The 15,893-nt window shown below is 44.1% G+C and overlaps 1 protein-coding gene across 1 annotated transcript in view; it reads right to left on the bottom strand.

Moving 5' to 3' along the window:
- The window catches only part of Lamc1 (laminin subunit gamma 1), a 127,115-nt gene that overhangs the window by 3,983 nt on the left and 107,239 nt on the right, over window positions 1-15,893 (bottom strand). The window contains exons 19-27 of the mRNA NM_053966.3: window positions 13,266-13,471; window positions 12,502-12,581; window positions 9,898-10,035; window positions 8,901-9,045; window positions 7,254-7,403; window positions 6,946-7,060; window positions 5,757-5,956; window positions 4,699-4,857; window positions 810-909 (exon numbers count right to left, since the gene is read on the bottom strand). Of these exons, the coding sequence (NP_446418.1) occupies window positions 810-909; window positions 4,699-4,857; window positions 5,757-5,956; window positions 6,946-7,060; window positions 7,254-7,403; window positions 8,901-9,045; window positions 9,898-10,035; window positions 12,502-12,581; window positions 13,266-13,471 (1,293 nt within the window). The remainder of the gene's footprint in view (window positions 1-809; window positions 910-4,698; window positions 4,858-5,756; window positions 5,957-6,945; window positions 7,061-7,253; window positions 7,404-8,900; window positions 9,046-9,897; window positions 10,036-12,501; window positions 12,582-13,265; window positions 13,472-15,893) is intronic.

Below are 15,893 nucleotides of genomic sequence, written 5' to 3' on the forward strand. Positions count from 1 at the left end.
CTCTCCTTCTAGGCTCGCCTGAGGCACATAATTTATTATTATCGGTCTCTGAGACTGGTAAAATATTATTCCTCCCCCCACTTTGAAAGAAAAAAAAACATTAAAAACAAATTCCTGGTCTTCAGCAGCTACACGACTCTCTCGTGCTGGAGTCCGGTGACAAAAGAACATAGGTCTTAAAAAAGATCTGCTTTCTACCAAACTGGGTTAAAATGAGAGCTCAGTGTGCTTATATGTCCTTGGAAACAAAACAAAATAAACCCAAGTGTTGCTCTCTTTTGGTGTGAAAGCTTTCACTTCATCAAATTGTTCTTCAGTTGGCAAGTGAAGAGAATTCTGGGCTCTCAAGTATCATTTTTATTCTACCCCTGAGCCTTTCTTTTTCATCCCTTAAGGATGCTCCACCAGTGGGCAGGACTAAGGGGAGATGGCTGTTTATTTGCATGCTGGACCTTGTCCACAGTGGCACCCCTAGCTGGAAGCTCATCTTCAAAGGTGAGGACCATGGTGCCCTACTGGGGCTGAGTCCAGGGAAGGCACCTCAAGTACTTGAACTTAATAGAGTCCCCAATTCACTTGCACTCTAGAACTGAGAGCCTGTCAGTGCTCCGACAATGCAAACTACCCTTACAAGGTTCTGCCAATTGAGACACAGTGTGCACCGTTATCTTTTAAATAAAAAAAGCGCTAAATGAGACATCCATATGGATGTGTTAACGGATGCTTTTGGAGAACTCGAACCAATGTGCCTCTGAACCCGTGGACCCACACCTGCGAGCAGGGGCTGCACCAACTCTTCCGTTACTTACCCAGCTGCTCCAAGAGGTCGGTCAGTTGGCTGAGGAGGCTGCTGACAGAGTTTTTGGCTTTTCTGGCATTAAGTTCAGCTTCCTGAGCAGCCTGTGAAGCCTGCAGAGGAAGAGGATAAACAGCATGAACACTTCTGACTCCATGTTCTCCTCTTCTCTAAATATTTTCCTCCAGTGAGCCAGCAGGGCTATTTTCAGATGCATTCCCCTTTTCTAAGCGATGAATCAGAGTCTCTCTCTCTGCGGGGTTTTGGGGTGGTATCTTCAGGTGGAGGATGTTATTTCTACTGCAGAGAATGGTATATACTTTTTTTTTTTTTTGATTGTTTCGGGGGTTTTTGGTTTCTGGTTTTTTGAGACTTACTATGTAACCTAAGTTGGTCTCAAACACAAGGTCCTCCTGTCTCAGCCTTCCGAGTGCTGGGCCTATACCACCTGGGGACCCTTAATGATATAAGCAGTCAGAAAACCAATATGATCTCATTTTCTCTCTTTCCCCCACTCGAGACTACTTGGGGGTAAACACAGGATGAAATGTATTAAGTAGAAACAGGTTATTATTATTTTTTTTTTTTAAGTACAGGTTGAACATAGGAATTATTATTCTAGAATGTGAATACTCTTAGGGCCCTGATTATTAGAGATGTCTGATTCTTGTTTTCTCCAGAAAGCAAGACTTTTCTGAGAATTCCCTACACACACACACACACACACACACACACACACACACACACACACACACACTCTACAATGGATATTTTCAAAGTCAACCAAAGGTAAACATATTTGGGAAAGTTCCATGAAACCTGAACAAACACACAGCACATGAGTCACAGGAAGCGGCGGAGGAAAAGGAAACAGCTACGTAGCAGAAAGCAGATGCTCTCCCCAACAAACCCCAGCCAGGATATAAAGGAGTGGCTTTGCACTCCCGGCCAGTAATTATTTTTCCTAGTTTTGGGGTCAGAACAAAGCAAATATTTGGGGATCAAAACATTGTGGAAATTTTAAAAACAGAAATAAAAAAAATTAACTGTTCAAATTGCAGCTGTTCTTGGAACCCATACAGGCTTCCTATGAGTTCCTAGGACTGGGCCACAGGACTGTGCTGGGTTTAACCTGTGGTGTCTTCCAGAAAGAGCCACAACCCTTCTGGTTGAAGAAAATGTTACTCAGGCAATACTAGCTGAATGTTGGACTTTCAAAACTGATATAATTACAAAAGAGAGAGTATATAGGGGGATGGCTTGCTGCTCTCAAAAAGTTATGGACCAAAAATAACAAGAGAAACTTACTTTTCACTCTTTGAATTAAACCCATATCCCTTTTTGGAACTCAAATATGTATCCTTTATTGTTTTTTGTGCTTTAAACACAATGCTTCCATTGTAGTGACATCCACAGGGCTGGCAAGATGGCTGAATGGGCAAGAGAACTTGTCACGAAGTTTGACGACCTGAGTTCTAGTGCTAAAGTGCACGTGGTGGAAGGAGATCAAACTCTCCCAAGTCGTCCTGAGACCTCCACATGTGCCTTAGGGCACATGCATTCAAACCACAGGAAATAAATAAATGTAAATTAAAAAGAAGTCCAGAGATTCAGCGTATGAGAGAAGACTGATGTTTGCTTCATCGTAATTTTCATTTGAGTCTCACTTTGCATTGAAGAAAGAAAAAAATCACATAACAATTCGACACAAAGTTTAAAAACGGCTATTTAGCCAGTTGTGGTGGTGGTGCACACCTTTAATCCCAGTATTTGGGAAGCTGAGACAGGAGGATTTCTATGAGTTCAAGGCCATCATAGTGTACCTAGAGAGCTACAGGGTAAAACCATTCGGTCTCAATTAAACAAAAGCAAAAGAGAACAACAACAACAAATAAAAAACTCAGCTGTTTGTACAGAGCGGTGTACAAAGTTGTAATCACTTCCACAGCCCTTGCATTCCTCCTTTCTATCCCAAAGTAAACACAACCCACAGCTAGAGGCCCTATTTCATTCGGGGCTTTGGAAAACTGGCCTCTTCCTGACACTGCAAGGGGTAAGTCCCTGTGACTGCAACACCAAACAGGACAGGGATGTCAGAACTCCAGGAAGTTCTGAATGCAAACTACAGCACGAATGAACAGAGCTGCCCTCCTCCCTTGTACGGCAGCCTCACAGGTCCCCTCTTCCATGTGGTATGATACATGTCTGCTGGCACTGAAGGTGCACAGCGAAAGCAGGCGTGAGGCAGCGTGCTTCCCCGCAGTGCTACACAATGCCTCGCAAATGTCTTGTACAAGAGACTGGCCTCTGCCTCTAGTGAGCGAGCAGCTGGGAAAACTAAGAAAGAAACTGGCTTTTCATTGCAATCTCCTTTTTAAAAATTTACCCCATGTATGAATTATCCATTCAAACGACATTAAAAAACATGGCATTCACAATTGTGCTTTGTTTTCATTTGTTCTGTTTCAAGTGTTGGGAACTGCAGCTGTGGGAGAAGCTTTGGGACAGGACAACGTCAATACCTGGCAGAGGAGCCAAATTCTTTGTCCTCTATGTAAGCGTCTGACAGATTCTTGACCAGAAAATGCGATACAAACGGAAGCTCACATAGAAGAGGCGTGTGTGTGCTTGTGTGTGAGTGTGTGTATGTGTGTATATGTGTCTGTCTGTGTATGTCTGTGTATGTCTGTGTGTATGTCTGTGTTTATGTGTCTGTGTGTGTGTGTCCTGTCTGTGTGTGAGTGTGTGTGTGTATGTCTGTGTGTGTGCATGCGTGTGTGTGTCTGTCTGTCTGTGTGTATATATCTGTCTGTCTGTGTGTGTATGTCTGTGTGAGTGTATGTGTGTGTGTCTGTGTGTGTATATGTCTGTCTGTGTGTGTATGTCTGTGTGAGTGAGTGTATGTGTGTGTGTCTGTGTGTGTATATGTCTGTCTGTGTGTGTATGTCTGTGTGAGTGAGTGTATGTGTGTGTGTCTGTGTGTGTATATGTCTGTCTGTGTGTGTATATGTGTCTGTCTGTGTGTGTGCACGTGTGGGTCTGTGTGTGTGTATGTATCTCTCTGTGTGTGTATGTCTGTCTGTGTGTGTGTGTCTGTATGTCTGTCTGTATGTGTGTATGTCTGTATGTGAGTGTGTGTGTATGTGTGCATGTGTCTGTCTGTGTGTGTGTCTGTCTGTATATGTGTGTGTGTGTGTGTGTGTGTGGGTCTGTGTATATGTCTGTGTGTGTGTATGTCTATATGTGAGTGTGTGTGTATGTGTGCATGTGTCTATGTGTGTGTCTGTCTATATATGTGTGTGTATGTCTCTGTGTGTGTGTGTGTGTGTCTGTGTGTGTATGTCTGTATGTGAGTCTGTCTATATATGTGTGTGTCTGTGTGTGTATGTCTGTATGTGAGTCTGTCTATATATGTGTGTGTATGTTTCTGTGTGTGTGTGTGTGGGGGGGTCTGTGTGTGTGTCTGTGTGTGTATATGTCTGTATGTGAGTCTGTGTGTGTGTATATCTGTGTGTGTGTATAGCTGTGTGTGTATGTCTGTATGTGAGTCTGTCTATATATGTGTGTGTATGTTTCTGTGTGTGTGTGTGTGTGTGTGTGTGTGTGGGTCTGTGTGTGTGTCTGTGTGTGTATATGTCTGTATGTGAGTCTGTGTGTGTGTATATCTGTGTGTGTGTATAGCTGTGTGTGTATGTCTGTATGTGAGTGTATGTGAGTGTGTGTGTGTATATCTGTGTGTGTATGTCTGTATGTGAGTGTATGTGAGTGTGTGTGTATATCTGTGTGTGTGTATGTCTGTGAGTGTGTGTGTGTGTGTGCATGTGCACGTTCGTGTATGTGTGTATATGTGTGTGTGCTCGTGTGTGGGTTCCCGGAGAGCACCCCTCCACTGTGCCTCTTACCATTCCCGCCATCATCATGTCCTGGTCGGCATCATCTTGCTTCCTCTTCAGCTCATTCTCCGCTTCCTCTAGCTGCCTCAACATGCCATTCACCTCGTTATCCAGGTCTGTCACTTCCGAGAAGGTTCTCTCCGCATCCGCCTTGGTACTGGTGGCATTCTAGGCACAGAAGAAGCAACTGCTCACAGCACAAGCCAAAGGTCTCGGAGCAGCTTTCCCTGCTGGACAGCACATTCCTAGTCCCTTTCACAATCTGCAAAATGGCCCGGGTGGGGTCCAGGGAGAGCATCACAAAGACAGGCACTATCCCGACTCAATCTCATCACCTATTAGGTTCTCATTAAAAGAAAATCATTGTCAAATACTACAGCATTTGCTTTTCATCTGTGCTCTCTTTAATCTTTAGTATTTCCTGTCTGTTCTGACCATGTGTGGCTGAGGTCACACACAGAGAACAAGTACAAATGTAACCGTGAACCCTTCCACCGCACCATAGTGATCGTACTTTTTCAAGTGGATATATGTCAGGTTCAAAGGCTGGCGGCCGTTCTCGAGAGTTTAGCATCATGTTCCAAAAGGCCACATCCTGAAACATGTGCAACTTACGAAATAGAATCTATTTAAAACCAACCCTTTTCAAGAAATTAAACTTTTTTTTTGTGATTCTCAGACACTTAATTTTAAAACAAGCTCTAATCTTTCCTTAAAATAAGTAAGATGAATCTTTAAATAAAAAGAGGCGGCCTGAAGAAATGCCTCTTTAGAGTGGAGAGAGCCTCTGCAGTGTGGTCCACAGCGGCTCTATGAAGGGTCTGGAGAATGCTTATTTAGGGGAGGGCAGGAACTTTTGTGGGCGGGGTCTCTGACGTATTCTAAGACCCACCCTTTTCACAACTCAGATCCCACGTCAAGACTAGAAAGTCCTCTTCCTGATTCTCTTTCTTCAGTGTATTACATATTCTCATTAGTATTGCAAAGAAAAGAAACAGACGAGGGTGGTTCCAGAGCGTTCTGTGTGTGATGTGCGAGCAGGGGCTGGAGAAGACGGAAGCGCTCACCTTCTGCACGCCACTGGCAATCCTCTCCGCCTCGTGGGCTTTGTTCTTGGCCTCCGTGGCGTCAGCTGCTGCATTGCCCAGCGCCAGCTGTGCCTCCCTTGTCTTCTCATTGGCTTCAGCTATGGTCCGGTTGATGGCGGGAATTCTCCTTAGAGCTTCTTCAGCAGCTGTCTTGTTATCGTTCACTCGTCTATCAAAATCTAAAAGGAGTTCAAGACATGCATTTAAATTAAACTGCCGAGAAGGAAAACCTTCCACCAGGCTGCAATTGGATTTTGGTTTTTTGTAATAGATAAAAATCAGTATTCAAAAAAAAAAATGGCCACTGTGAGTGAAATCTCAGAAGAGGAGGAAAACAGACAGCCCCACGCAGGTTTTCCAGGTCTCGTGCCACACGAATGCACATCTGTTTCTGAGAAGAGTCCTACTTGAGAAGTCACTTCCAAGCAGAGCCCTGAGCATGTCACTGTCATAGCCAGTGTCTTTGGTGTCAACTGTGTGTCAGGTAGCATGACATTCTTCTTACAAATGAGAAAACCAGTTACTCAAGAAGCTAACGTGTGAAGCAGGAGGTAAACAGGCCCGCTGACACCAAAGCAGCCAGTTGTAGTGAGTGTGCCTGCCAATCTTCCTCATTTATTGAGCCTGGGATTATTCTTATCAGACAAGAATCAGCCCCTCAGTGGATCGGGCATGTTTCTTTAAAACAAAGAATTAGGTGTCAGAGTCAGCTCTCTGTATCACAGAGAGGCTATGGTGACATGCTAGTCTAATGGCGGGCCACCCTCCCACACATGGCTTTTGGTCTTCAGTAAAGAGCGAAGGAGTGAGAAGATGAGGCACCCTGATTTTTCTTTCAAATACATCAGCTCTGGGTTTGGTGAGAGATCAAAGTGGAGAGCCAGCAAAGAAAATACCTGAAGTCGATTTCAAGTCTACACACACATGTGCACATACCCACACATGTGCACATACACACACACACACACACACACACACACACACAGAGTGTAGAGGATGAAGTAGAGACTGCAAAAGATCATGGCTAACTACTGACTCTAAATAGTCTATGGGAATTACCACACTATTTTGTTCTGAGAGAATTGAGCTAAAAACAAAATGGAAAAGAAAATGAGCGACCGTCTCCTCGGAGGGCATGGGGAAGGTTTTGCTGTTCCTGACCTCATACCTTTCAGGTTGTTGAGAATGTCGTTAGCTTCTTGTAAGGTATTGCGTCCCTTTTTAGCAGCTTCTTCAGCAAGAGCCTTGGCAGCGTCGGCTCGAGCTAGGAGTTGGTCAGCGGTCTGCAAATGCACAGCAGGTCAGAGGACAAACCTTCCTGGGTCAGCCTTTCCTGATAACAGACAAGCCCCTCGCAGCCCCAGCCCAGAGACTGAAGCGTACAGAGAGGCCACGCGCTAGACACGTGCTAGGCTCCCACCTGAGTGGTTTAAATTGTTGCCTCAAGAAACGCAGCCAGCAGCCAATCAAACTGACCTGCTGTTCGGCTTTCCCCTTCTCTAGAAGGTTCTTTACTTCATGTTCCTTTCCTCGCATGTCTTCCCTAAGGTCCTCGTAATCTTTTAGCTTCTGGTCAATCAGACGGTCCAGATCTGCAGCTTCTTTCTTGATTTTATTTGCTTCACTCTGTGACAAGCATGAAAGGTCATTACTTCTCAATGAAGTGATGGCAGTGAATGACAAGGTAGCGTAGGAACTTTGTAAGATTTAAGGCTCCATTGACAGCTTTAAGATAGCAGAGGGCAAAAATTTATGGACACTTTTTTTAACCAGGTACACTTTAGTTTCCAGTGTTTCCTGTACTTTGATGAATACACAGCTTTAGGCAGCCCACACCCCAGTCAAGATGCAGACTTGTCTATCCACAAGAAGCTAGTCCTGGGGGTCCCCATCTCTCCCTCCCACAGCTGCCTCCACCACACCCCCAAGTGCCACCATCGAGTCAGTCTTAATCGCTTTCCACATTTTATACAAATGGACTCAGGCGGCATTAGGTGTCTGAAGAGACCCCCAACCTTGTGATGCCAGCGGATACCTCGGGACTTTGGAAATAAGCCAGTACATTTCAACTTAATATTGATATGCAGGCTTTGTTTGAGGAACCATGGTTAGAAGGATGAAGCAGAAACTTCTAATTCCTTTGGAAAGTCGGTTATGTCAACTGATGTTTTGCCGGGGCACACAGGTTAAAGGATGTTTTCCTGAAGCAGACACGGGTGAAAGGGCGCTTGATGAAGGGAGTATAACTATGACCTCACAGTCAGCAGAAACGACCACGGAGCATTGGCTTGGTTTGCTCTGCCTCCCTATTTTTCCCTAACGACACGCATGTGTTGGTTTGTCTTACGTAGTGTTGTTGAGCTTAACTTGTGATAATGCCACCCTTGAGAGAAACTTGCCCAAGAACTGCTTGTGAGGTTCCTGTGGCCTCGCCTCAGGCTGGTAGGTGAGCCGCCTGGCGGTTTCTTCAGGACTGAACTACAGCTGCCTGGTATCTGCCTGCCCAGAGGGCTGGTCTACAGCTGCTGAGTCGTATTTGGTGTTTGCTGTGAGAGTGAACGGCTGCCAAAGACGATGGAGATCGCCCCCAAAGAACTACTGCTGAACAGGTCCACTTCCCCCACATTCTAATGACTTTTCTACCTCTGCTGGGTGGTGGGCTAGAGGAGAGGTTGAACCCTTATTAAAGTAGGTTGCAAAAATGTATGCCCATAGAATGAAATAAAACACTACCAACTCCTGAATATTCTACCTGCCCCTGAGGATGCTGGTATAGTTCTTACAGGCTGGTATGGTTCTTCTTGCTCTCTAAATATCTGTTACATGATATCTAGGAGGAAGGCTCTAGCTGTACTGTGCTTCAAGCAACTCAACTTTATCACATTTTGGATTTACATGGCCATCTAGACAAGTATTCACATCACCAAGTGATCTTTGACCTTCACACCTATACTTCTTTATCTCACTAAGTTCATTTGCATAATTAAAAGTAGAACTCACCTTTACCAGTGAGTCAGGTGTAGGTCTGGAAGCGGGAGGCAGGGCACTGTCAAAGGGGCTCGTACTCAGACTGAGGGACGGGGTGTGACGGGACTGCAGTGACCAGAGCCTCTGCACACATACCTCTAGAGCCTCCGAGTCCACAGGGGTCAGCTGGGCCACACTGGCATAGATCTCCACGGCTTTGTCACCTGCTCGCTTGGCTTCCTCATGGACTCTGGCAGCCTGCTTCTCCAGGTCCTGAGAGATGTTCTTTGCTTGTTCATACCTCAGAAACAAATGGTGAAATTCAATTAAAAAAAAAAAAAGCTGGGTTTTTTTTTGTCTTTTTTTTTTACATCTTAATATTAACCATAAACAATCTAGTTATTATCACTGGGACATCTCCAAACACCTCAAAGGAAATATTGTACCAAAGCTCTTATTCTGATATCAACACTTAGCTAAAAGTTACATTTCATTTTTTCAATTCTCTTTAGCTTACTGTTTATAAAGACTGGCTGTCCCTAAGCCCAAATTCCAACCCTGTACCGTTTTTAGCACTATTGTCACACACAGGAGGAGAATCTCACACCTGATCCCATGTGACAGCTACTATCGAACTGTAGATACACAATAAATACTATGTAACATTTTAGGCTTTGTGTACGCCAACATAAGTGAACTTTGTGTTTAGACTTGAATCTAATCCATAATCTCTTTATGTATTCAGATGTTCAAAAATATCTCTCTTAAGTCCCGAACACTTCTGGTCCCTAACCTTTCGACTTAGGGTTATTCAATTGGCACCTTCTCCCTTTAGGCCTGTGTAAAGGTTGGCGGCTCACTGTATTTCCCTACTTACTCGGGAGTTTCCTCTCTCTGGTTTCCACATATGAAGAATCTCAAGTACATGGCTAGTCCAGTTAGCTCCTTGTGCAGTTACAGAGCCTGGTGTGGCTATGCCTCCCTTCCCCCAATCACACTACCACTCTGAAAGCAAGGTAGACCTCATGTGCATGAGTGTAACCCCAAATCCATAGCCCTTGACGAACTTAATACACATGAGCATGACCCCCAAATCCACAGCACTCAATTCTTCACAGAACAGAACTGTGAGCCACTTTCCAATCACACTCACTTCCTGTTAAGCTCTTCAATCTCCAATGCAGTTTGATTTTCTCCTGCCAGGGTCCTCAAAAGCAGATTATATGCCTCAGCTGAGGTCTCGTTGGCTGTCTTTGCCACTCGTACAATGTCATCAGCTTCCTGTTTATGACTGTAAAATAAACATAGACAAGAGACAGACTGTTCAATAGGGAAAGAAGTAATGGTTAGGGAACACTTTGTTATATTTACATAGACTAACATGGGCGGAGATCTGTGAATACTGCAAAGCCCCATTTGGACCTTCAAAATCATTTTGGGCAGCTAAGTTTACAAAAAGCATCTGTAAACTGAGAAAAGAGTATTTTCTAAGAAAATCAGTGGCACAAGACTCTACAGGGACAAATTTGTGTTTTCTTAGAAAAACTGCTTTTTGGTTGGGTGTGCTGTGGTAGCTTCTGCCCATAACCATAGCACTGAGGCAGGAGGATAGGAGTTCCAGGCCAGATGAGTTCTGAAGTGAAAATGTCTCAGAGGACAGGGAGGGGAGAGAAGGAAGCAGGCAACTAACTTTAGAATGAGAGTAATTTACATTTGCATGGTGCTAACTAGAGTATCTAGTCAGCAACATAAACCCTGGGCTTGATCTTTATCGTAAAGTCTTTAAAGTCTTCTGGTCTACACGGTTACTGCATAGTCTCTACACAGACACTATAGGGTCACTACACAGTTACTCCAGTCTCTACAGTTACTGCACAGCTGCTACAGAGTTATACAGTCTTTACACAGTTACTACTACACAGTCACTACACAGTTACTACACAGTCACTACAGTTACTCCAGTTTCTACAGTTACTGCACAGCTGCTACAGAGTTACTACAGTCTTTGCACAGTTACTACTACACAGTCACTATAGAGTTACTACAGTCTTTACACAGTTACTACACAGTCACTTCAGAGTTACTACAGTCTTTACACAGTTACTACTACACAGTCACTACAGAGTTACTACAGTCTTTACACAGTTACTACTACACAGTCACTACACAGTTACTACAGTCTTTACAGTTACTACACAGTCACTACAGAGTTACTACAATCTTTACACAGTTACTACTACACAGTCACTACAGAGTTACTACAGTCTTTACACAGTTACTACATAGTCACTTCAGAGTTACTACAGTCTTTACACAGTTACTACATAGTCACTACAGAGTTACTACAGTCTTTACACAGTTACTACACAGTCACTGCAGAGTTACTACACAGTCTCTACACAGTTACTCCAGTCTCTACAGTTACTGCACAGCTGCTACAGAGTTACTACAGTCTTTACAGTTACTACAGTCACTACACAGTCTCTACACAGTTACTACACAGTCTCTACAGAGTTACTACAATCTCTACAGTTACTACAGTCTCTACAGCTATTACAGTCTCTACTCAGTTACTACACAGTCTCTACCCAGTTACTACACAGTCTCTACAGTTACTACACAGTCACTACAGCTACTACAGTCTCTACAGTTACTATGCAGTCTCTACACAGTAGCTATATGCAGTCTCTACACAGTTACTACACAGTTTCTATCTACATAGCCTCTCTGTTCTGACTTTTCTTATGCTCCCTAATTACTGGCGAAAAAGCAACACGAAATAGCAATGAATGTATCAACAGGGACTCCAACCGAGCAATGCATCTTAGCTGGGTAGCAATGCTAATGGATTTTCCACTTCTAACATTTCATGTTGAATTGTGGCACCCAGTATGCGGTCATTCTCCTTGGCATAAGAAACTTTCATCCTGAGTCCCTGCATTAAGCCCACCAGATCAGTAAATCTTCAAGACCTAGCTTTCCTGGGAGGGTCCATGTTTTCAGCTATCTTCCTTTAGTAAGAAAATCTAGCTTGAAACCATGAATGTTCTGCAAAGCCGATTACATGGTTCACAAATTCACCCTTACCAGGATAGAAAAAAACCCTGCTAAGAGCAACGTAACCTAGAAGCTGTGAGGTATCAGTGCTGCTGCTTTGGGCAGGGCCTCACATCTGCACAAGGTCTCCTTCTGTACTCTACACTACTGAAGTGTACTGAGTGTTCTCTACTGGGGTTCACACACAAATACTTGCTCTCAACAATGCCCACATCCATGCCATTTTAAAAATATTTTTAAAAACTTGATACCTTCTGCAATTTAAAGCTTTCCAAAGGAGTTATTCAATAATTAACTTAAAAGTGTAGAAAACAAATGGTCAGGGTCCTTTGGCTTACATTCAAATGTGGGTGGAATGAGTTAGCATTTTCTACTGAGATCTGAAAGTTGAGTTGAAAAACTAATTGGAAATTTTAAATTAATAACTTCTATTGAGTTTCTTAGACATCTATAAATGTGAAGGCTTTAAAATATAAAAATATGACGTAAAATATATAAGCATAATTTTGTTCTAAACTATTCCATTCTAATACTTAAGGTAAATATTCTAATTTTGAAATGAAAGAAAGTATGCATATCTGGTAACATTTCAGAAAGGGTAAATCTCAACGGAAAGTATCTGTGGGAGGGGCCAGGGCAACATGCACACGTCAGCTGGGGTGTTACCCCTGAACCACGCACGAAGCACTCGGCAGCTTACCGCTCTGCAAGCCTTCGGGCTTCTTCTGCCAAGAGGGTCATGTTGTTTGGTTCCCCTGTAGACTCTGGCTGAGTGATTGACTGAAGAGAAAACAAAACACTTATTCTCAAAAGACTGAATTATTTAAGTTCCATAAGGCAAGTATTAACGCTAAGTTTTTGTTAAACTCTTATGCAGAAACGCATCTTTATTATTTTTGGAGATCTTTTGATTGGCACCTTTGGTTGGAAATTATTTCTATTTTGCATGCTGCAGAAGAGGCAAGTGAGAGAAAGAACCTAGACATCTCTGTTTTTATCCGGTTCCTTCTGTTTTGGGACAATTGCTGGACTTTGAACAGGAAGTGACCCCCTCAGGCTCCTGTGTTTGAACACCTGGTCCTGGTTTAGGAGAAGCTCTGGAACCTTAGGAGGTGGGTCACTGGGACGGGCCTCTAGGGGTATAATCTGTTCTGCTTCTTGTCCATTCTTGGCTTCTAGATCTGTGTGCTATATGAGAAGCCCCCACAAACTTCTGCCCCTACCCACAGCCATCTCAGTACTTCACCCACGCCAAGGAGCCAAATAAAGCTCTCCCGTCTTACCCTGCTTCTGTTTGCCACAGCAAGGAGAAAGGTAACTACTCCAATGATCTGAGCAGCATAGCATGGCTCTCCTGCTCCAGGATACCAGGTAGGAGGATGGAGACAAGAACAAGCTACTCCACCAACCGCTACAAATTACCCAAGGACCCACCCGACCCCCCAGAACTTCAGAATCACTCACCACATTGGCGGCAGCCATTTTTGCTTTCTCGAGCTCCCTGGAGGCGATCTCAATCAGCTGCTCTGTGCTCTCCACTCGGGACCGCGCTCGCTCAGCCAAGATCCCCGTCTCTTCTATAGTGTTCCGGATATTGTGCAGCCGGCTGATTTGGCTGTGCAGACTGTTATTTACTCTCTGAAGGCGATCCATCAGATTTTGGTCTACATCTGAAAGGGCATTGCAGTGGCAGGCAGTCTGTAAACGGCCTGAAGGGATTTGCCACCTGTGCGAAGCTATGGCACTGTATCTTTAACACCCCCAATAGCATCTTTTAGACACGTTCTCCCTAATCTCTACTGTATCACGTCATGCTTTCTCCGCTGCCAGCTGCACTGCAGTCAGTCCTGGGTGACTCTGAGTCCCTTTCCGACCCATCACTGGCTCCACAGTCTTATACACCAGTGAGAAAGCAGAGACAGGCATGCAGATGTTTGATGGAGAAAAGTAAAACTGATCATTATTCTATGACACCTAGCATAGTTAACCACGACTACACACTGTTAAAGTACTGTCAGTTCTAAAAGCCTCACACATAACTATTAAAAAGGACACTGGAAACAGACGCCAGGAATGGTGCACGCCTTTAATCCCAGCACTCAGGAGGCTGAGGCAGGCGGCTCTCTCTCTCTCTGTGTTTCAGGCTGGTCTGGTCTACACGGGAGCTCCAGAACAGCTAGGGATACAAAGAAAAATCTGACACGAAACAAAGCAAAACCCTGAAAATGAAACAGAACAGACAAGCAAACAAGCAAAACAGCCCACGAACAAGCTGGGAAGCATGTCAAACTCAATTCTCTGTACTTAAGTACAGTTTTTTGCTTCTGTCCCAGCACATGTATGCGATTTTTCAATGGAATCTCTGCTTCTACATAGACCCTCAAGTTGAACTTTACAATTCCATTCTTCTTAAGCCTCATGCTTGGGTCCTAATAAATCAAGCGATAAATATAAACCTGTGCAAATATAAAGCCTGCCACTATTAAATTCTCCCATGTCATGAGGTTTTATTAATATAGAAAAATTCAAGTTCTACTCAAATTGGGCGGTTCTGGGAACAGAAAAGAGCCTAGAAATATAAATCCACACATCTGCAGCCAGCCAGCCTTCAAAAGAGTTGCTAAAAACACACAGCAGTGAAAGGACAGTCAGGAAACGGGAATGGGAGCGCAGATGACCACACAAAGGCAAGGCTGTACCTTTAACTCTGCCAGTCAGGAAAAAACAAAAAAAACAAAAAAACAACTCAAATGAACTAAACACTAGAACAGAAGGCCTGAAATAATGAAATTACTGAAAGAAAACAAAAATGCTTCAGGACACTGGAATTGGCAAGGATTTTTTTGGACAAGACCCCAAAAACACAGGAAATAAAAGCGAAACTAGACAAATGCACTTACATCAAACTGGAGGGCTACCCAGCAAAGGGAGCCATCAAGAGTGTGCAGAGACAACCTCAGCCGGAAGAGAGGAAGCACAGCCGTGCATCTGGCAGTGCTGAAGAACTCTAAGCTCATCATCAAAAAGGGGGAAAGTTAATGGACAGCCCACATACGCAGACGTTTCTCAAAAGAAGACACACAAAGGGAAACCAGGTATGTGAAAAATGTCCTAATGGCATCAATCACCAGGAAAACTCAAGTCAAAAGCTCAAGGAGAGACGCCCTGAACTCAGCCAGCATGGCTACTGTCAAAGAGACGGAGTAAACAAGCTCTGGTGAGGGCGACAGGGAGAACAGCAGATCCTGCACACTCAGGTAGGAGTGTGCAATGGTGCTATCATGACGGAGAACACCATGGGGGCTCCTCCAACTAAAACGTGATCGTACTCCCAATGCTGTAAGCATATTCCAGGGAAAAGGGACACCCGACATCCCATCGTGGAGACACTATTCTCCCGAGAATATACGTGTAATCTTATGTCCAATATAGTACTTAAAATGAACTTAACTTTTAAAAACTGAGCAATTTTAATTTCAGTATGATGCAGGGTTGAAATCTAAGTTTTCGAAGGGATGTAAACACGGGAAAGTTCCGAGACGGGATCAAATGAAATGTGTTTGGAAAACAGCGAACTGATATCCTGAACAACCCATGCCTGACAGCATTCTGGGTCCTGCTTAGAGGACACCCTGCGCAATTCTTTAGAGAGATTTTTAAGAAACTGTGGAATAAAAACAAGTTTAGAACAGAGAAAAACTCAGCCAATGTTGTTAAAGCAGCATGCATCCTTTAGACCGCAACTGCCACTCCTTGTGGTCCAGTTCGAGAGAAGGGTACAGAGAAGACAACACTGGGAGCCTCATTGGGAGGCGCAAGTCAATTGTCCTTCAGCTCCCAACATCTACCTGTTAGCCCCAAACAATACCCTACAAGCTTCTTCCAAATCTGCAGTGTAAGCACATTTCAACTGCGAGTGAGTATTTACAGTCTCAAGGCCAAATCATCATGGAGGCATCTCACTCTGGGCGAGCTGGAACCTGAGCAGGGAAGGTCAGCCTAGAAGTCCCATAACTGAGGAACCTGGGAAAGGGACCCAGCCTCGGAGCAGCGCGCAGGTCTAGGAGAAGCAACAACTCACTGTGCTTCCAG

This window comes from Rattus norvegicus, chromosome 13 (assembly GCF_036323735.1).
Source record: "Rattus norvegicus strain BN/NHsdMcwi chromosome 13, GRCr8, whole genome shotgun sequence".
Classification (NCBI taxonomy): Eukaryota; Metazoa; Chordata; class Mammalia; order Rodentia; family Muridae; genus Rattus; species Rattus norvegicus.